The 21,970-nt window shown below is 39.2% G+C and overlaps 2 protein-coding genes across 2 annotated transcripts in view; one reads left to right on the forward strand and one right to left on the reverse strand.

Annotated features, from left to right (window-relative positions):
- The first annotated feature begins 21 nt into the window (after nucleotides 1-21).
- On the forward strand, nucleotides 22-7,057 carry pccb (propionyl-CoA carboxylase subunit beta). The gene is made up of 15 exons (XM_072457778.1): nucleotides 22-287; nucleotides 1,431-1,550; nucleotides 1,620-1,688; nucleotides 2,030-2,086; nucleotides 2,166-2,279; nucleotides 2,413-2,523; nucleotides 2,920-3,028; nucleotides 3,136-3,256; nucleotides 3,402-3,483; nucleotides 4,102-4,225; nucleotides 4,299-4,406; nucleotides 4,600-4,700; nucleotides 5,353-5,451; nucleotides 6,265-6,364; nucleotides 6,467-7,057. The coding sequence occupies exons 1-15, from the start codon at nucleotides 54-56 to the stop codon at nucleotides 6,586-6,588; spliced, it is 1,671 nt and encodes a 556-aa protein (XP_072313879.1). The 5' UTR covers nucleotides 22-53; the 3' UTR covers nucleotides 6,589-7,057.
- A 2,841-nt stretch (nucleotides 7,058-9,898) lies between these two features.
- The window catches only part of stag1a (STAG1 cohesin complex component a), a 50,176-nt gene continuing 38,104 nt past the window's right edge, over nucleotides 9,899-21,970 (reverse strand). The window contains exons 19-32 of the mRNA XM_072457320.1: nucleotides 21,350-21,420; nucleotides 21,102-21,270; nucleotides 20,245-20,337; nucleotides 19,060-19,234; nucleotides 18,190-18,329; nucleotides 18,007-18,108; nucleotides 16,598-16,746; nucleotides 15,858-15,986; nucleotides 15,022-15,224; nucleotides 14,698-14,866; nucleotides 14,180-14,296; nucleotides 13,576-13,690; nucleotides 10,072-10,152; nucleotides 9,899-9,981 (exon numbers count right to left, since the gene is read on the reverse strand). Coding sequence (XP_072313421.1) covers nucleotides 9,958-9,981; nucleotides 10,072-10,152; nucleotides 13,576-13,690; nucleotides 14,180-14,296; nucleotides 14,698-14,866; nucleotides 15,022-15,224; nucleotides 15,858-15,986; nucleotides 16,598-16,746; nucleotides 18,007-18,108; nucleotides 18,190-18,329; nucleotides 19,060-19,234; nucleotides 20,245-20,337; nucleotides 21,102-21,270; nucleotides 21,350-21,420 — 1,737 coding nt within the window. The 3' untranslated portion in view covers nucleotides 9,899-9,957. The remainder of the gene's footprint in view (nucleotides 9,982-10,071; nucleotides 10,153-13,575; nucleotides 13,691-14,179; nucleotides 14,297-14,697; nucleotides 14,867-15,021; nucleotides 15,225-15,857; nucleotides 15,987-16,597; nucleotides 16,747-18,006; nucleotides 18,109-18,189; nucleotides 18,330-19,059; nucleotides 19,235-20,244; nucleotides 20,338-21,101; nucleotides 21,271-21,349; nucleotides 21,421-21,970) is intronic.

Raw genomic sequence — 21,970 nt, forward strand, 5'->3', positions numbered from 1 at the left:
GAAATCTCCGTCGTGCGTGCCCCACCCCCTGTCACTGTGTACGCAGAAAAAACATGGCGGCGCTCGGTGTGGCTCGAAGCAGCTGCGGAGTTCTTCATGGACTGAGGACGTCGTTCAGGAGTTTGGCCCAGTTCAAACATGTGCAGACGGTTCAACAATGCAGCGGGCCCAGGCACAGCCGCTGGTACTCGGTCACTCATCTGTCCGTGAAAGAGAGGATCGAAAACAAACGGAAGGCTGCGGTAGTTGGCGGAGGTCAACACAGAATCGATGCCCAGCACAAAAGGGTAATAACAACAGAGCTCAATCGTCTTTGTTGTACTTGATTGAAACTTCATTTTATTTCAGTTCAAGCAGCTGAATTACTAACATATGATTTCCATTTGCGACTGACTTTTAGATGATGACCTACTTAATGCTTTCAGTGAAATGTAACCTTGCTATGCTAAAATTCAACCTGTTAGCCACTTGTTAGAAAGTCGTGATAAGTTTATTTTTCTTGCAGATCCTATTAGAGTCGAGTAGTCTCACAAAATACTAATGATCATGAATGTTGTTTGAAAGTTATGCTTTTTTACCTTTTAGATCCAGAGTTAAAAGTTCATAATACAAAAAATAGCGGAATAGAAATGCAAATGGGAGTTGTAAACTCTATATATTTATATTTCTGCACTTGTTTTAACAGACATTTCACATAGTTCTGATTCTCAAACCTTAACAAATGCAAAATACCTGTTTTATCACATTTTTGTTGGATTGACATAATGTCTAAAACGTATTGTGGTATTCATTTGTGTTAATATTATTGTTCTATGCCAGACTTTTCACTAACGTGGCCAGCCAGATTAATTCTTGCAATATTTGTCACTCAAACTCTTGAAAGAACTCAATTCAGAGTTCTAAACATGTTAACATGTCAACACACCAAAGACCATTAATAATATTTGGCTTTTCGAGTATCACCAGATCCAAACCTGGGCTTTTTCAGGCCTAAGTTTAGTGAAAACACAATTTAAAATTTGACAAACCACAGAAAAAGTCATTCTCATGATAAACCTCAAGGAGGATAAAAACATCAATAGAATGTAAAATGCTTAAATTGCAAAGGGCGCCCTGTACCACAGTTTGAGAAACACTGCTCTTTACTATACAACTAAAATGTCTGTTGCACCTGTCAAAAACATGCTTGTAAAAGATGACAAATACAATAGTTTAGCAAGCCGCAGATGGGAATATGATAAATATATATGTAGCCATTACGAACAGGCCTACAGCAAAGAAATCCAAAAATAAGGAGGAGTAATGTAGTCATTGCAGTTTTATGCCATTTAGTCACAGCCTGGGAGTCTGTGTGTTAGTGCATGTTAAGTGTATGAACTGTAATTTAATAAGTCATGACAATATTCAATACCTTACGTCGTATGCTGCAGGGAAAACTGACCGCGAGGGAGCGAGTAGAACTTCTGCTGGACCCAGAGTCCTTCGTGGAGTCTGACATGTTTGTGGAGCATCGCTGCTCTGACTTTGGCATGGAGCAGGACAGAAACAAAGTACAGTTACTTATACAAAGTTTTTGTGAGTTTTCACAAAACAATCGGATTAATGTGTGTTTGTTTTAGTTCCCTGGTGACAGCGTGGTGACCGGCCGAGGTAGAATTAATGGACGTCTTGTTTATGTATTCAGCCAGGTATAGTATCATTTTTTAAACTATTATTCTGAGTCTGTGTAATCCCGCATTTGTCCAGGAGTCTTCCATCGTAGAAAAAAATGCTGTTGTAGTCATCTGGACACTATTTTTTGACTCTCACTGTCTTCAAACAGTGGTTTGTGTCTTTGAGATGAAGATACACAGTGCTCTGTAATTCTGAATTAGCGTGAATCAGTTTTTTGTCTTCAAGTGTTGCCCGGTTCAAAATAAACAGTTTTTTGGCTCTTTTAACTCTGTTGAGGGCCCAAGTGGGGCAACCACATGCTGAGGGAGTGTCTGTTTTTATGTATGTTTATATATGTGTTATCTCTTATTTTCAGGACTTCACTGTGTTCGGTGGTAGCTTGTCTGGAGCACATGCACAAAAAATATGCAAAGTAAGATATGTGCTGACATTTAATCAGTAGTATTCACGTTATGATATAAAATAAATCGATAAATGTATTCTCTGTTTAGATAATGGACCAGGCCATGACGGTCGGGGCCCCAGTGATCGGCTTAAATGACTCTGGAGGAGCTCGAATCCAAGAGGGAGTCGAGTCTCTTGCAGGATACGCAGATATTTTCCTGGTACAAAAACTCACTACATCCGAGAATCCTTAAATTAAAACTGACAATAACAAAAAAATGATAAAACTGGAAATGATCTATGATGCTGAACAGTTCAAGACACATGTGTTTTTTGTTTGGATTTCTTATTCAGAGAAATGTTTTGGCATCCGGTGTGGTGCCTCAGATCTCCCTCATCATGGGCCCCTGTGCTGGAGGAGCCGTCTACTCCCCGGCACTGACTGATTTTACATTCATGGTTAAGGTAGGGAGCCCAACCAACTATGTTCTCGAAGTAAATGTACCATTCATTTTTCCCATAGATTTTCTGAGAAAAGGAAAAAAAAACATGTATAATAAAACTTTGAAAGCTTATTCGAGGCTATTCGGTCAACGCTACAAATTTGATCTAAAATCTGTTGTTAATGTTAACAATATTTTTAAGTATTAAATATGTGGTTGTTGTTGTTTTTTTTAAATTGAAAACAACCACATTTAGAAATTAATAACCACAAAGCTGGTTATCCTCAGTCACATCTTTAAACTATGAGAAAAATGAATGGCAAATTTACTTTAAAACTGGGCAAGCTTGTTGAGCTCTGTACACATACACGTTTGCCACTATTATCTACTATAATTAACACCAAATGTGGTTTTATAGGACACATCGTACCTGTTCATTACGGGTCCAGATGTGGTAAAGTCCGTCACGAATGAAGACGTGACTCAGGAGGAGCTGGGAGGAGCGAAAACGCACACCACCGTCTCTGGTTAGCTTTGCATTATATTACAGCACTGTACATGTCCAACAACACGCTATGAACCCACAAGACACAGAGTAGAAAGAATAAAGCCTGAACATGCTTTGTCTTTTTAGGCGTGGCTCATCGTGCATTTGAAAACGACATCGATGCCCTGCTCAACTTGAGGGAGTTTTTCAACTTCCTGCCCCTCAGCAATAAAGACGCAGCGCCGATCAGAGAGTGCCACGACCCAAGGTGAAAAGACCCCACAAACATAACTTAAAACCCACTGCACGTCATCTGAACTGAGCGTTAATTTGTTTTAATTATTATTATTTTTTTAATTTAATTTAATTTTTAATTTAATTTTATTTATTGATTCATATTCATCTGTTCGTAGTGATCGCCTTGTGCCATTTTTGGACACAATTGTTCCATTTGAGTCGACCAAAGCCTATGACATGTTGGACATTATACATGCTGTAAGTCTCACTCACTTTTGAAATCGGTCAAATATTGTGTTCAATTTGTTCAACCAGATAAAAAATATGTTACCTCAAGGCTTCTAGATGGCAAATATATACAAATAAAGTGTGCTATTAATTAATTAATTATCTATTTTATGATGTTGGTTTGATACTGCAGCTGTTCTTTTGGCGTGCGTTTGAAAGTCGACAGTCAAAATAGCGACGATTTGAAATTTGTCACAATTATTCCGATTTTAATTGTCGAATCCCTAGTGGTGTCTCAACTGAAACACCGCACACATGTTGAACCTGCTGAGTGACTGTGTCCTTTGGCGCACTGTAGTTTGTTTTATGTCACCACACCACTCTAAATCCAATGCAACTTTATTTGTATAGCACATTTTACCAACACAAAGTCTCCCAAGTGCTGCACAGATGGCAAAACAAGCAAAATATGTTAAAAAATACATGGATAAATACTTAAAAAATGAATAAATGCAGTGCGGGTTAAATACCATTCAGCACATTGACGTAATCATTTTTTGCTGACCATCATCTACAGGTCTACACAAGCCAATGATTTAACAATAATGCACATGCAGTTAATGTAATTGCTCCCATTGGTCTGTCCAGATCGCTGACGAAAGGGAGTTTTTCGAAATCATGCCGAACTACGCCAAGAACATAGTGGTTGGATTTGCTCGAATGAACGGACGCACTGTGGGCATTGTGGGAAACCAGCCTAAAGTGGCGTCTGGTAAGTCTCTGTGTAACTCAATTTGTAATGTTTAATAGAATGAGATGTTTATTGGTTTTCCTTTTTTCCCCAGGTTGTCTTGATATTAACTCGTCAGTAAAAGGAGCTCGCTTTGTGCGCTTTTGTGACGCTTTCAACATTCCTATCATCACTTTTGTAGATGTGCCGGGCTTCCTGCCAGGTATTCCTTTTAAATGTGACTCTACACCTTATGCATTCTCATTTTGGCCCAGTTTATCTTCTGTTTGGTCCTATTTTTCGCCCGTAAAAACTGCAATGTACTCATTTTTATTTTCAATTGCTCACAGCTATATTCGTCTTGTGTTTTCATCTATAAATACAAAAGTAACTGTCTCTATTGTGATCTTCTTCAGGCACGGCACAGGAGTATGGAGGCATCATCAGACATGGAGCTAAACTGCTGTACGCTTTTGCAGAGGCAACAGTTCCCAAAATTACTATAATTACGAGAAAGGTATGTATAAGAGGAAGTGGAAGTATCGGTCTACTGTACACAACCGTCACATAACAGGACGAAAGATGCATAACAGCGCTATATTTGGTACCACTTGTTTATGGGAAAGTTGTAGTTACGAATATGCAACACACAAACTGGACTTATTTGGGTTCAAACCAGGACTAAACCTGTACTTATCAGGTCTGAACTGGGATAATCAAACAGCCAAACTATATGGCAGAATAAACAAAATGATGGTTGTTTTTGTCTGCAAACGCTCCTTCTTAAATATCCCATATCATGCTATATTTCCTGTTTCGTAGTCTATTCTCAGGGTATATTTGATAATAATAAGTGTTGTGAGGGAGAAGGGGGAATGGTGTGGCAGGTCCGTGATTATGACGCGCCCTTGTGGGTAGCCCCCGTCCATTTGCAGATCCGAGGAAAGGATATAGACTGTTATCTAGCTTAAAAACTGCGGGAATCAATCAAAAAACCACTTTGGGCACATATATGAGGCACAAATAGCACTGTAAGAAGGCTAAAAGCTCTGAAAAGTCGATTTTGCATGATCTGGGACCTTTTTAAAACTGAAAAAGCTCTTCTACCCTTTAATGTCACCTTCACCACTTCTTTAGCGATGTGACCTCTTTTATCGTGGATGTTTCAGGCTTACGGTGGAGCTTACGACGTGATGAGCTCCAAACATCTAAGAGGAGACGTGAACTACGCCTGGCCCTCGGCTGAGGTTGCTGTGATGGGTGCGAAGGTATGTACAACAACGACACAAAACGTATATGGAAAAAAAAAAGGTCTGCACAGAACAAAAACCATCATGATCGAGATGTCACAGTGGCAAATGTTATGCCTAAGTTGCATTTCTGTGAGAAGAAGCATAGTCATTAGCATTAGCATTAGCATTTTAGCAATTATAGCCAGTGATAAAACAAAATGAATGATTCTCTTTTCATTTGATTGGTCGCAATTATTACACAACTGGCCGTATGATGTGTTTTTTCTGTCAGTAGAATAAATAAATAATGATTTTAGTTAATAATAATGATGGTAACGAAGGTATATTTACTATGCCATTAACTAAAGAAACCCTACACAGACTCTAAGTTCAGTTTAAAGGTGTAATATTTCTGGTGGTGCGTCATTGAAATGCCTGAAATGTTCCACAATATGGCATTAGGTTAATATATCTTGCATGTGTGGGTGTTTTTATTGCTAAAAACGTATTAAAAACATGCCTTCTCACCGTGGCCGTGTTCCTCATTTGACAGATCTGACCTGCAACTTGACCTAGTGTTGTCACCTGCTTGTCTCCATGGAGATGAGTTGAATGCCATACCGTGGAACATTCTAGGCCAATCAATACCATCTCTATGGGAATAAGCAGGCGGCAGACCCTCCACCCAAAACGTTACATAGTGCACATTTAACTAGCCATTTTATTTCCTAATTATTATTATTTTCGTACAAGACATAGATAAAGCAACTGTAATTAAAGCAAGAATGAAAAGAAGGTAAATCGTGCACCAGCTGCTCTTTTTGTGACATGTTCTGTGTCTTTTCTCAGGGCGCCGTTCAGATCATCTTCAGAGGGAAGGAGAACCAGGCGGAGGCGGAGGCGGAATACGTGGAGAAGTTTGCAAATCCCTTCCCCGCCGCTGTCCGAGGTTCATCCAAAATCCATCTTATAATCTTACCGCAAATATTTTCCTCTTCATAAATCTGTAATCGCTGACTTTAACGTTATCCCGCTGTGTGTTTACCTCAAGGTTTCGTGGACGACATCATCGAGCCAGCAACAACCCGAAAGAAGATTTGCAGAGATCTAGAGGTTCTGGCCAGTAAACGGCAGACCAACCCCTGGAAGAAGCACGCCAACATTCCTCTGTGAAAGACTGTTACGGATGCAAGATTACAAAGCACTTGGGGGTCAAAGACTTCCTTCACATGGTGGACTAGAGGGGATACTCGAGATGGATGAGTTTGGACCCTCTCGCAGTTTTGAATTACCACTCCAATGGGAAAAGAACAGTTTGTGTCAGAATGTATGATGCTGTTGGAAATGTGAGATAAAAGTGCAGAGCTGTGGTCGTGTCGGTCGCGGTCTGTGAAAACGGTTGTGTTGGAAACCAGTCGACACTGTACATCTTTTATAGATTTGACTTTGACTTGTTTTTTGAGGTCAGGAAACGTCCGTGCCTTTTTAAATGATCGACATCTGCTCGTCTTTGTAATAATAAATACATCCATGTTGATTATGACACTAGATTTGAAGATGCCATTACTAATACAGAGGTTATTATGAGGTTAATTAAATTGCCACTAAGGGATGAATAAAGTTATTTGTTATTGAGATTGTACTGTCCAACATGGAATTGATTATTTTAAACAGCAGAAATCCTGTTCATAAAGATAATGGTTACTTTGAAATTGGATTAATAAATCGGTCTCATGCCTTTTCAGCAGAATTTGTATGCAACCATTATAATGCTACAATTATAATGCTGTGAATTATATATATATAGCACTGTTTCCTATGGTGGAAATGTTTAACTTGAGAACAATACTTTTATTTCACTTTACAAGTTGATGGTGTCTAAGCGTTCCACTTTACTGCACTCTCCAAACACGACATTCATTCATAAGCAAAGGTCTGATTAGGGGTTCGAACTGCTGACCTCATGGTGGATGGTTGCGCTTACAGATGTTGCAGCCAATCCGCGCCCAGAACCTCGACACGACGTTCATACAGAAGAGGTGGGCACAGTTTCTTCTCCCGTCACACGACGATACGACCGGGCAGACGCTTGAATCGGACCGGGAACCTTCCAGTTAAAAGGCACCACCTTTAACTCAAGAGTTTCCTCATGTTTCACTCCTCTCACATAGTGTTCTTACCTTCTAGTGTCAAAATGTCAAACTCACTCATAATGATACTTGTTTAAATCTAGTTTTGATGCAATTTTTTGTATTGATTAGTATCTGAATATAGATTATTTTGACAACTACTTCTCACAACTAAATAATTCTCATGACAGTAGATACCTGCCCCTAATTATGAAGTCCTCATTAAAGTTGTGAAAATACAGTAAAAATAAAAGTACATCTTTATAAGAAAACTCACACCCACAACAATGTTCAATATATTATGACCAGGCAGATGCTTGAATCGGACCAGGAACCTTCCAGTTAAATGTCATCACCTTCACTCACTTCACAGATGTTTCACTCTTACAAAAATGTCAAACTCATTCAGTACGGTGTAACTTGTATTGATACTTCTTTAAATATCTAGTTTTGATGCATTTTTTGTATTGATTTGATATATTGAAGCATCTGAATATAGATCATTTTGACAACTTTACTTCTCACAACCAAATAATTCTCATGACAGTCGATTTCAATGTCCTTAAAGTTGATAAAATACAGTAAAAATAAAAGTAACTATAAGAAAACACACACACCCACAACAATGTTCAATAAACTGATTACAAGTTTTATTTTATTAAAAAGAATTTAGGCTTAAACAAAAACAGGCTTCGGGAGCTTCGAGAGCGACGTGGTGCCAACTCGCCTGCCTCCTGATTATTTACAGGGGGAGACGCCGTGCAGCCAAACGTGACGAGGCTGTGATTGGTTTAACAATGAGCGAATAATGATATGAACACATTCAAACAAGCCATCGAGACCCATCACGGCACTGATATACGAACGTCAGATTAAATAACACTGTTGTAGGAATAAAATCTGTGAAATACTTTTAAATCTCGAGTTTTTAAGTGTGTGAACCGGGTACAATCGAAACCATACGACGCTTTTAAATCCTATAGCATGAGTTACAAATATGCGGGAGTATGTAGGCCACAAGGTTTGGCAACAAACGAGATAATACATATCAAGAAAAGGCTGTACAAACATCGGACGAAACAAAAACACTTAAAACCTTTTTCGTACTAAAGCTACTGATTTTTAAAATATGTTTATTGTCTTTTTATATTTTGCTTAAAAACGTGGAACAGGAGTGGTGTGTGTGCCGAACTGAGATCTGAGTGAAGGAGCCGTCCAACAAGTCCAAGGCCTTTGCGTCGTTCACTTCACGCGTGACTGTCCACTTCATGACAATTAGGGCTGCAAAATATGAATATGCTCGTCTACTTTAATCAGCCAATGCAATGGCAAAACGCCCCAGAAATGGTGAGCTATTCGTTCATGATATAAATGTATTCATGATTATTCTGAACAATTACTTACTGAACAAAAACGTAAGGAAGTATAGTCTAATAAGTAAGAACACAGACAAAAAGGCATTTCTTACACATGATTTATGCAACGTGTTACTAAAACTTGATTCATTGCACAGCCCTACAATGTTTTTTTTAATAAGATAACACCTCTAAAATCTGTTCAGAAAAGGTTGAGTTGTAATTTAGTTTGAATCTGGCAAATTAAGCTTGAATTGGACACATTTTAACTAAAGCAATTGGCGTGATTTTATTCAAGTTTCCATCCATCCATCCATTTTCTACCGCTTGTTCCCTTTCGGGGTCGCGGGTGACTGGAGCCTATCCCAGTGACTTCGGGCCTTAGGCGGGGTTCAAGTTTGATTGCTAAAATTGTATTCATGGTTCTTTTGAATTGTTAATTGCAACGGTCCTAATTCCTCCCATGAATTAAAAGCCACAGCACATCACAGCAAGTATATTTTTAATACTATTTCGTCAGCCCTAATCGTCATTCACTCGCGCAGCACCGCTGAACTCTCCTCGAAGGCGGAGGGAGACGCATCGGGATAGTAAGAGCAAAGATATAGAACATTTAATAGTGATCCTCTATGTCGAACCAGGCGGATCCAAGTGCAACACCAAAACCGGGAGCTGTACAGTGAGTGTCCGCGGTCCAATCCCAAGAAAACTGTACACCCGTCCCACGTCGGGATTAGCCGGAGGAACAGCTGGACCGAAAAGCGCCTTCGAAGTTACTGCTAACACGCTAACAGGCCGAGCAGGGGGGGAGAGAGAGCAGGACACCACGGCTCCCGCAGAATCCCCCGCGTTTGAAATGTGGACGAGGAGAGGAACCCGGACGACGGTGGATGAACTTCACAAACGTCCCATCGGCAAAGAAAGAAGACGCGACAATGTTCTTTTCTCCTTTGTAACAGTTTGATTGACGGGTGTCGGAGACGTCCCAAAACCGCTTAAAGTCCTGATTTGAATCCTGATAATAATACTATCTCTGTGGGGTTGTTATTTTTACCAAATCAGAACATCTGCATGCTGAAACCCTGCAAAGGAGGAACGAGAGAGAGAGTCAGGTAAAATTAAAAAATAAAATACTATCTTAAAGGTTCTTAAATTAAATAAAAACTACAAACCGATTCATCTTCAATCATAGCAGCTGAATCAAAGAAGTCTGGTCTTAGCTCGGCTCTTTCTCGTCTGTTTCTGGATGGGGGCTAAAAATACAGGTCAAAGGTCAAATATATATAGCACATTTATGAACAGATAGACTGCCCTAAAGCGCTGCATATGTTCAATAACACAGGATTGATGGAATTATATAACACAAGACAGGAATAGATAATTTAATACTGAAAGGATTTAAAGCACAAATGTTAAATAAAAATAGTACCTGTCTTATCATTATGCAAAAAGCAAGAAATATGTACAGTGTTATGAAGGATTTATTATTTTTCGAATGTAATTATATGTGGACCAGTTGCTAAGGTATTTTTATTTATTTATTAAATTATTTTCATGTCATGAAAATCAGATGCACTTTCTTCTGTAATAAACCACATATGCTGTAACTGTGTGTCTAGTTCAAAGACACAACTAAATAATACATATAATTTATTTGGCAAGGTCTGTCTGTTGTGTCAAAGGTAAAATTAGTGTGAAATGGTTTTGCAGATGCTGAAAAGAATTGCTAAATAATAATAAATATAGCCGCAAGCGGCAATGATCGGCCCTCGCCACGCCGCCGCCACACCGCCGCCACGCCGCAAGAGGAGGGGGCGCTAACGCGCCCCAATTGTCCTTTTATCACGCCTACTGCTGAATCTGTGACGCTGTCACATGTTCTCCCCTTTGTTTTACCATCAAAAAGCAATTTTATTTTGAATTCTTGGCAAAATGTGCGGCTTTGCCGCACAGACACCGTGACTCTTTGAATGAAAATGTGGATAACTTTTGATGGTCCTGAAGATGAGTCTCACCAAATTTCAGGTTAATAGGGCTGACGCCCTGGGAGGAGTTTGTGAAAGTCTAAAGTGTAAACATGTTCTGGCCCCATTGGAATAACATGGGAGGTTTCGGTCATCGTTACGGCAACGCCATAACAATTATGACATGGGTCTCATTGACTTTTTTGATGGGGATGCTAAAATTGAGTTGTGTGTCAAATTTCATATAATTTCGCAAAACTAAACATTTAACCTCCATATAAAATCTGTAGGGGGCGCTGTGGCGCCAAATGAATTTATTTCACTTCAAGTAGGTTTAGGGCAAAGAGTTTAACAACTGATTCTAATTTGACGCAATTCGGACTTTATCTGCGCAAACGGCAGAAATTTTAAATATGGGAGATTTCTGAAATTTTAGTTACAGTTTGCGGCTTCGCCGCACAGAGACCGTGAGAGGTATCAATGTAATTTGGATAACTTTTGATGTCCCACTCCTCAGTAGCATTTTCACCAAATTTCAGCTTTTTAGGGCCAACGCCCTGGGAGGAGTTCGTAAAAGTACGACGTTTGGAAAGACTCCGAAGTCATGTTTAGCCATTTTTGAAGCAATATGGCCGACATTTGGTTCGGGGGACGGCGTTGCCGTAATAATATTTTTTACTTCTCTTGTCACCATCTACCTCTGCGCCAAATTTCATGATTCTACGATCAGATTCTTTTTGGGTCATTTCCCATCTCTCAATGCATTTTTGGTACATTTGGTGGCGCTGACGCGCCAATTTTTTTTATTTTAGAAAAGGGAAATAGCCAGAATGTAGAGAGGCACGATTTTTAGAGGTGTGCAAATTTTTGTGACTTTTCGTCAATGTTCACTGGGTGAAAAATAGGGGGGTTGGTCCCGAGAAGAAGAAGAAAGAAAGAAAGAAAGAAAGAAAGAATAATATTCCGATGCGAAAACAATGTTTCCCATTTTTCAAATATCATAAACTATACATTTTCGGAAAGCGCTCGCGCTTTCCTACCTCATGGTGTGGGTCCCTGGTCACTGACGGGTACTTTCGATAATTTTGAGTGGGCTCCGCCCACTTTGTGTTTTTGGCCCTCTATACAGTAATAATGTTCAATTTTTGCATTACATGCTTATATGCACGGAACATGCAAGAGATGGGGAACGTATTCGTGAGCTACTTAGCGCAAATGAGTGCTTTATATGGGGATGACGACCGCTTCGCGGTCGTCATCCCAATGTAAAGTGCTCGTTTAGTGCGAACTTTTGCACGGGCTTCGCCCGTTTACAACGGTAATGTTCCATTTTCCTACAACTAATTAGTATGCACGGGGCGTGCATGAGTGGAGGAGTGCGTTAGTGAGTGTTTGGAAGTGGGCGAGCGCTTCGCGCTCGATTTCGTGCGCACTACGTGCGCACTTTCGCAGCCGTGCTTCGCACGGCCTTACGAGATTAATAGGCCTCTCGCCAGCTTGTGGCGCTCGGGCCTAATAAGATCTGAATTTGTCCAATCACAAACTCTCAGCCCATTACACTATTTATGACACCTATTGCTTTTGCTATCAAGTTGTGATGGGATTACACTGTAGTACATAACATATTCTGCTATTTTCTCCTCATGATTAACATTACTGTGTGTGTCTCGTTTTTGTATCGTCTTGGTCTCCATCTGCAAACAATATTAAATCTATCCAATACTAAACCTCTCCTTTGCTGTGTGAAGGAGAGGTTTCACAGGTCTTTCCTTCCTGCTGCTGTCAGACTTTATAACAAACACTGTTTAGCCCTGAACACGTGCAATACTGACTTAACCATGTGCAATACTGACTTAACCATGTGCAATACTGTCATATTCATGTGCAATACTGACTTAACCATGTGCAATACTGACTTAACCATGTGCACCCCATGTGCAATACTGACTTAACCATGTGCAATACTGACTTAACCATGTGCAATACCGTCATATTCATGTGCAATACTGACTTAACCATGTGCAATACTGACTTAACCATGTGCAATACCGTCATATTCATGTGCAATACTGACTTAACCATGTGCAATACTGACTTAACCATGTGCAATACCGTCATATTCATGTGCAATACTGACTTAACCATGTGCAATACTGACTTAACCATGTGCAATACTGACTTAACCATGTGCAATACCGTCATATTCATGTGCAATACTGACTTAACCATGTGCAATACTGACTTAACCATGTGCAATACTGACTTAACCATGTGCAATACTGTCATATTCATGTGCAATACTGACTTAACCATGTGCAATACTGACTTAACCATGTGCAATACCGTCATATTCATGTGCAATTACTGTCATACTCACATGCAATTAAGGCCATATTCATGTGCATATAACTGATGTAAATAAGAGGGTTAAGAGTTTACTTACCATTAGTATTATTTAGTCTTATGCTAGCTATTTTTACTTTACTTTTAATATTTATATCTTTCTCTTTTTTTTTTTCCTCCATTCCCTATTAAGATATGAGAGGAGTGTTGATAAGTTTTCTGTCCTTTCCCCTGTATCTACTGCGTTGCAACACTGAAATGTCCCCATGTGTGGACAATAAAGGAATATCTTATCTTAAAACTAGAGCAAGACCAAACAAACTCTTCATCAGGACTGAACTCGATTCAAACCAGGACCAGACGTCTTACCAGGTCGATGACCATAGTGTCCTCAAACTCCTCGTTCATGTCCTCCAGCTGACCTCTCGACGACATCATCACGTCCTCAAAGATCGGCTCTGCGTCGTCCTCCATCAAACCTCGCCTGAAAAGAGCGACAGCGCCATCTTCAGTCTGAACCCCAGTCGTTCTCAAAGTGACATTAAATACACACTTAGGGCTGCGCCAAATGACAGAAAGATGTGATATTCGATAACCGCGTTTTGTTTTGCGATAACGATATTATTGCAATATGTTAATACCTTTTGACACAATACGCTCAGGAATATCTAAATTATTTATGTTATTAGTTAAATGCTAGTTAAATCACTAGCCTTAAAACACTATTCAAACATGACGCAAAATAAAACTTAACAGGCACTAAACCAAGACTAAATTAAAACTTAAAATTATGGAAAATGTTGAAGACTTAAAAAAAAAAAAAATCGAACTTTGTCTGTGATATATTTATTTTCTTTCGATAACGATGATTGCATGAGCAAATATTGCAACATCGATATTTTTGCGATAAATTGCACAGCCCCATGAACATTTTCCAAAATAGTCATATTAAAATGATTAAGGAACTACTTACACCGTCTGCCGCACGCCTTGATTGCTGCGAGACTTGATGTAGTTCATTCCTGATCGGTCCTTCCTGTTCACCTCCTCCATCTTCTGCTGTCCGAGCCACGACATCTGCATCTGAGGACTAAGCGCCCAAAAACATGGTCACGTTTCGCTTTCGTTTGGCCTTATATCTGGCATTTTTCTAACTTAACAACGTTCACATGTAAGGAAAAGGTGGACCACTTTCCATTTAAACAGTGACTCTCAAGTGTCTGACTCCCTCTGCTGGTCACAGTCGGGATTGAAGTATTTTGGAAACAACAAATTAGCAGCTTGACTATAGTTCACACGATGCTTTACAGTGAAGGCCATATAAGCTTTGAAATGAAAAGATTTAGTACTGTGAGGGTGCGTGGAGCTAAAACACTAGAGCTTTTCCAGGTTTTAGTTACACACAAAGGGTAATAATGTTGTTTTTGAGGCGCAAACACAATTGAAACACGGTTAAAAAAGTAAAAATGTACATCGCATCCGGACACTCACTTGTGTACAAAGTCGTTCTCTGACCCCGGCTCTGAGTCGGGGTCTGCCATGTGCTCGGCCGGTCTGTTCTCCCGGAGCACTGTCGACGTGAGCTGAGGGGTCTGCAGCGCCCCCGGTGTCGGTAGAGTGTCATTACGCATCAGCCACGAGCCCTCCACGCTGCTCTCCTCTGCAAAAAATTACAAATTGATTCCTTTATTTAGCAAAACATGATTTAAAAGCAGCATTTTCTCAGATATATTATTGTAAACATAGTCTTTGCTCATCCGTTTCCAGTTAAAATAATGCATTGGCTGGATTGTGTAGTGTTCAAAGCTGCCTCACCCTCGATGCGTTTCTTATGCACGGGCGGCCGTCCCTTCTTGCTGCGCACCGATCCTGGTTTGCTGCTGGACCCAGAGGTGACGGACATGTGGTCCTCGTCCCCGCCCGTCAGTAGGCTGTTCCTGTAGGAGATCAGGGGCAGCCAGATGTCCTCCCGGCGCTCCGACATCGACTCCGACATGAACTTCTCCAGGTACGAGTGGCTGAGGAAACGTGAGGAATTCAAGTTAAATGACGTCTGGGAGGGGAAAGAAATACTCAAAAGCAGCACAGCCGGGTTGTGAAAAGAACAAAACAATACCCAGACACACTAACTGATACTAAAACAAGTATTGAAACCTTTCCTGAAGAGTTTTAGAATGGTCTTGAACTACAGTATCAGAACAGGTATAAGACCGTATGCTACTACTCAAAAAACATGACTATTTTGTATTTAAAATTACATTCTACTGTATAAAAAGTGATGTTTTTTAAATCTGTATCAATCCTTTCCTTTAGTATCAAGATTGAGTGAACATTTTAGTATCAAGAGAACTAAAAACAGTGCCACGTTCTGATTTTCGCGTCTTCTTTGGTCAAAACCGTTAGACAGATTTATTAATTACCAAGTTACCATGTGGTTATTACACCGCGCTGTAACTTCCACCCTTTTAAAATTGATTGCAGTTTCATTTTCAACTTACAAAAAAGTAAAATACAAAACAGACTGATCACTTCGCGTCAGTCCTTGGTTATTCTGTGCAAACCGTCTTTCTATAGTTTTATATATCAAGACGGCAGAGTTGGCCTGCGTCTGCACTGAAACTCTGAACACAGTGGATTTAGATTGTACTTACACAGTCTTTTTGTCCTGGCGGATGAGTTTGGAGGAGAACTCGCTGAGGACCTCGAGGAAGGCCAGGTTGATGGGGGGAAACTCCGGGCCTCTGGGGTTCTGGTACTTGAAGGAAAACTCGATCCCATCCCTTTAACAGAAGTGCACAGGTTAGAGTCAAAACCACAAAATGCTGTTAGATTTGATTTTCGCAATACATTTGGCCCTTTAGCCAGTTGAATTTCATAAATAACCTGTTTATTTATGGCTGAAGTTTGGTCTTGGTTGATTGTACACTTATTTATAATATAATATCTTCATGTTTAGAAGATGAATTTGCTCATGTAAACCGCCAATTCCCTGAACAGACATAAAACCACAATGAAAAATAAAAACTATAAATTTCAAGTGTATGTAAATATCATTTTTTTTAACCAAAACTTACAACTAAGGCCGCAGTTATCTTATTACTTGGTTTACGGATTTTTTTTATGAAATATATTGCACAGGCGAGCAAAATATAAAAAAATGATAATAATTGATTTTATTTATATTGTAGAAATCAATAATCTGAGTGCGGCGGATCCGTAAACCAAGTAATAAAATAACTAAGGCCTAACTTGGCTGTGGCTAGTAAAAACCCTAGTTGTCAAATAACTTTAGAGAAAGACTAGCCACACTGGGTGGAGAGTAAAAAGCTCACTGTTTTTGTTAGTTCTTAGCTCATATTCTATCATCTCTTCAGACTCGCTGTGGTCTTACTTGTGTAACGTGGCCACAGCCTCCCTGGTCTTGATCTGGTCCAGGCCGAAGGTGAGGGCGAAGCGTCGGGCCAGCTCTTTGATGCCGCTCACGTGAGAAGACGTCCGGTCCAGGTTCGGGCCCTGGTCCTGCAGCAGCTCATTGAACAACTGCAACACAGACACGTGCTCAGTCTGAAGCCTTTATACACTGATTGATTTGATACAGTTTAATACAACCGTTTCATACCCGAAAAAACATCCAGTATATACAGTGTTTATAGGTATTGTCCACGTAACTATAACTGCAGCGGGCAATGAGCGAGAAGTGTATTGTCCAAGGGCACAAGTACAGTAACTGATCAAATCACTGACATTTTTATGCACTCATTTTTTAATCATTAATAAATCTATGTTAGGCAGAAAGGACCAACTATAAACCAGTGTGCTCCAAATTATAAATACTAAAAAGGCATAAAATTTGTTTTTAATTCAAATTTTGTCTTGTTGGAAGCTTGTCAAACTTTTAAGATTTAGTGCAAATAAAACCCTTATATTTTCCAAATGTATATATTAAAGAGGACATATTACTCTTTACTTAGCTTTTCAACCTTTTAACAAAGTTATTTATTGATTCATGTTTGTTTATGCATATCTATTTGTTAAAATTCTGTTATGTCCTGCAACTAAGGCTCGAGTGCTCTGAAAATTCCTGTTTTTACCCACCTCCTATCCCAGGGCTGGGCAAACTGCGGCCCGCGGGCCACATGTCGCCCGTTTGTCTTTATAATCCGGCCCGCCAAACATGCAAAGTAATATTTTAATATAATAATATTTTTTTTTTTTTTTTTGCCCTCAAGCATCTGTCTGCACTTGTATCTTTAATAAATATGACGTGAAATTAATTAAATAATAGATTCAATAGCCTATATTTGACAGAAAAGTGATATTTTATTTGATATTTAATATTTATTATTTTTCACACCAATGATTGCGGGCTGGCCTGGATTCGAATATGGCCCTCAGAGGAAAATAATTGCCCACCCCTGCTCTAGCCCCTCCCACAGCCTCCTGTATGTACTATTCTGTGTTCTGTGTGATACATGTAGAGTTCTAAAATGTCAGGTAGACACTTTTCAAAATGAAAACGTGCAAATGAAAATCCGCAGCTCATAGTGAAATGTCACAGTAAAGAGGCGGAGCTTATCAGTTCTGCATTTTTTGAACAGGAAGTCAATAAACCTGTTTCTATTACAAAGCCGTTTTAGGCAAATATTGCAGTTTACAACACACAAAAAGTAAAATGATGATCTACTTATGTTATGGTTCAATACTAAAATAATGTACATATATATTAATACTAAAATAATATAAAAAATGATGATATGTCCCCTTGATTACACAAAACAACTACTCGGCTTTAGGTCTCACCTGCTGCAAACTGAGGATGAGTGTCTTTGCGCAGAGAATCTTGTCCGTCTGCCTGGTTTTACTCAAAGTCTCCTTGATGATGTCTCCGTAGTCGTTGTAATACTGAGAGAGAAAGATGATATGAGCATACAGTCGTGATTTTAACCCTAATGTGCGCGTCTAGATGACGGCAGTTTGACAGACCTTCATGTAGTGTTTGAAGATGTCGGCCGCGGCGGGCATGTCCACGATGTCGAAGATGATGAGTTTGCAGAACGCCGCCAGGAGGTTCCTTCTTTTGTGGAGGGCCTCGATCTTGTTGGCCTCATCCTCCTCGTCTCCCTCTGCACAAAAGGTATGAACGTTACAATCTCACAAACACCGGAATATGATTTTTAATAAGGCCGCAGTTATTACTTGGTTTACGTTTTTTTAAATGAAACATATTGCACAGGCGGACGGAATATAATTATAAAAATATAATTTCAATTTCAAAAGATGTTTTCTTCTGGGTTTGCCTAAAACGCACCGCTTTTTACATTTAATTTAATTCTATTTTGCTTTGTCGGCGGTACTTTATATATATAAAAAAAAAAAAGATAATTTATTTTATTTATATTGTAGAAATCAATAATCTAAGTGCGGCGGATCCGTAAACCAAGTAATAAAATAATTAAGGCCTAACAGGGGGAAAAAAAACCAAATTATTCCACATTTGCAAAGCTTTAAAATGAACAATTATGCTGAGTAATACAGTCTGCAATATTTCTACTACAGCAATTCATGTGTAAAATATATATATATCATCCTTGATTCATTATTTATGTTAGATTACTGGTGTTTTTTATCTTCAGAGTTTAATATAAAGCTGTCAGCTAAATCCGTACGTTTTGTAACTTTCACAGTTTTTATACAGTTTCTACTTTATTCCATCTGTTGTTTAGTAGTAGGTCGTATAGTGATTTGAATGTCTTTTCTGTCTCGGTGCCTTTACCTTTACATTTAACCTCTAACCTTTCGTTATCTACAGTATTTCATTCCTCTTGCGTGATTTAAACGCGCCCCGCTCCTCACCTATGCTCTGGCTCTCGTCGTCCTGGTCGATGAAGACGTGGTCCAGGACAAAGTTGAGCAGCTCGTTCTGGAGGGCGCTGTCGGGGTTAAAGACGAGCGGCTGGAGCCCCTCGCGGCCCCCGGACACCAGCTGGTGACTGAAGATCATCAGGAGGTCGCACAGCAGCATGAACGCCTGCGCAGGAGAGAGACGGGACAGGTTTGTGAATGAATGGCTCTGGAAATATGTCTTTTTAAATTTAAGATCGAGTTAACAGTGCACATTTTAAACTTTAAACAGGAGAATTCACTTTCCACGACTGAAATGTGAGCTGCTGAACTACCGGGTTGGCAGGTTTTGTAAATAATAGACTCCATGACAAAAGAATATTCATGTTTTGTTGTTCCTGTTTCGGATCCCTCAATTCAATACTACTGACTTGCTTCTATTGCTGAAGGATTAAGTGTACTTACACTTAATTTCATGGATAAAGTACACACAAGTACAACTAAACCTGGTCATGTACACAAAATGTATAATGAAAGCTATTCAATTATTCTGGTTTAGGAAATGGATTTTCCAGTTTAAACCACTTTCTGTTTGTTAGATTTGATCCATAATCCACTTTATACCGACATAAAACCATATGTAACTAAACCTGATAGCTTATAACCAAGTGTGTAACTATATATTATTTACTAAAACGTGCAACTAACTTAGTACGGACAAGTAAAAACCCTCGACAAAAAAAAAAATAGTTACTAAGTACAGTTCATGCCATTTATTAAAATTAAACCTATACTTCATTGCACGCCTCTGGGTATAATGTATAATCTGGTTGTTTTATTCAGAATCATAAAAGAGAAAGGGGTTTATTGCCATTTTAAATGAACAGAATTCACAAAAATAGTAACTTGTCTTGGTGATTTGGTGCAACATAAAACAATGAACAATGAATAAGTCAAAAAGAGAAACAGTTTAAATCTGCTATGGGATAAAACATAACAATAAGCTATAAGATAAAAAAAATAAGAATCAAAATAAAAATAGGCTTACTATGTACACAAATTTACAGTTGAATTTACATATGTAGTGCAGAAAGTGAACAGTGCAGTGAGTGATTAAATTATGGTTAAAGTGAGTGTTTAGGAAGTGACAATCAATCAATCAATCAATCAATCAGTCAAGGTGTTTTAAATAATAACCTGTTCTTTGACGGGAGTGTTGACGTTGGACAGACACTGTTGACACACGGCCAGGAACGACTTGACGACTCGCCTCAGCGCCAACAGATCGTCCTGTGTTTGAACGAGTCACAATGAGAGCACGCTTCAGTCCCGATCCATATGTCACAGACCAGGCGTTTGAGGATAAACTACAGCGAGTGCCTGAGCAAACTTGAATAAATACAGCTATTATAATGCTTAATCCATTACTTATCTAACACAATCTGCAAAACAAGGTTGGGTTTGTAGTTTTTAGTTTGTTTGAAGATGTGACAAGAGAGAAATATTTTCATAAGATGTGGAGTGGAGGCAGTTTAAAGTCTGGAATTATTAAAACGAGCCTGGTATGGGCTTAATAAACACAGAGGAGCTTCATGTATTCCCACTTGCTGACATATACAAGTGGGCGACTGACAATATGGACTAGGGATGTCACGGTTATTAGTTTAATCAATAATTGTGATTATTTAGGTCACAGCAGAATCATAAGGACTAAAATAATAATAATTGTGACCATTTTAAAAGCAAAATTAAGCCTTTTTAATTCAAACTATGGTCCCTGAAAAGTTTGTATCAGGCCGTTTTGTCACATTCATGTTAATTTGTCATCCAAAAAGTCAAATTTTATAAAGTTTGAGGAATAATAACATGTTAAGACAATGAGAAAGAAAGAAAATGACAGATTTTGCAGTTGTTTTTGCCTCAGTAATTGCAAATAACGGTTCAATTGTGTTGTTTTTCCTCCCAATAATCATAAATTTTATATTGTGACATCCCTAATATTGGACCTTTGAACATGACTTAGACGTCTAACATCTGTAGATCTTTAGAAGTACCTTAGAGGGCGCCCCTTCTGTGACTTTGACGAGCTGCCAGAGGATGGAGTAGTGAGAGCACTGCAGCGCCTGGACCGCGATCTGCTCCGGCATTGAGCCCTGTTCGATCCCCGCTTTGAGGAGACGGTAACAGTTTCCAAACAGGTCCCAGCGCGTCAGGTCGTGGGCGCTGTGCACACAAAGGGAAAGAAAAAAGAATGTTTACGCTGTTGGGCCTGAAGCGGCTTTATTTACTGTTTTACACTTACTTATGAAAGGCTGTGAGTCTCTTCAAAGTCGACAACACATTGTAGATGTCATCGTCATCGGCCTCTTCAGCCTGTAAGAACACAAAACCTTTAAAGAGCCACATACACAAGACTTCTGAACGCAGATAAATATATACACTTTTACTTCTTCACAAAACAAAACAACCTGTTAATCAGTGTAACCTTTTCATGTCAGTTTCAAAAGCATCTGACAAATCAAAACTTGGTAACTTTAGTTCAAATAAAGAAAGAAAAGCGATCTGAAAAAGACTATTTTCAGAAATGTTTTGGACATCTGCCCCCTGATTGTGCTATGCAGGGTTTTTACTATTACTTTGTACTATTTTTTAAGTTGCCTTGTATTTGCACCCCGACACGTATATTGATGTGGGTTGAAGTTTAATTTGAGTTCAACTCCTTCACAATCTACCTACCACATTAAGTAGAAAGTAACAACTTGTGTTACCTGGCGTTACTATCATGTTACAACGTCTTATAACCAGATTTTACCGTCTTAAAAATGTGAAAAAACAGAACTATCGCCTCAACGTTACAAACATGCTAATTATTTCCCGCAGTTCATTTATCAACACTTTTCACAACTTTCAGAGGCCACAGCAG

The sequence above is a fragment of the Eucyclogobius newberryi genome, unplaced genomic scaffold, assembly GCF_026437365.1.
Source record: "Eucyclogobius newberryi isolate DKJ021-1_F unplaced genomic scaffold, fEucNew1.0.hap1 SCAF_21, whole genome shotgun sequence".
Lineage (NCBI taxonomy): Eukaryota > Metazoa > Chordata > Actinopteri > Gobiiformes > Gobiidae > Eucyclogobius > Eucyclogobius newberryi.

Coding starts and splice junctions, on each gene's coding strand:
- pccb (XM_072457778.1), top strand. CDS start 54: ATGGCGGCGCTCGGTGTGGCTCGAAGCAGCTGCGGAGTTCTTCATGGA. Junction 3,484..4,101: donor TGTTGGACATTATACATGCT/GTAAGTCTCACT, acceptor TGGTCTGTCCAG/ATCGCTGACGAAAGGGAGTT. Junction 6,365..6,466: donor CTTCCCCGCCGCTGTCCGAG/GTTCATCCAAAA, acceptor GTTTACCTCAAG/GTTTCGTGGACGACATCATC.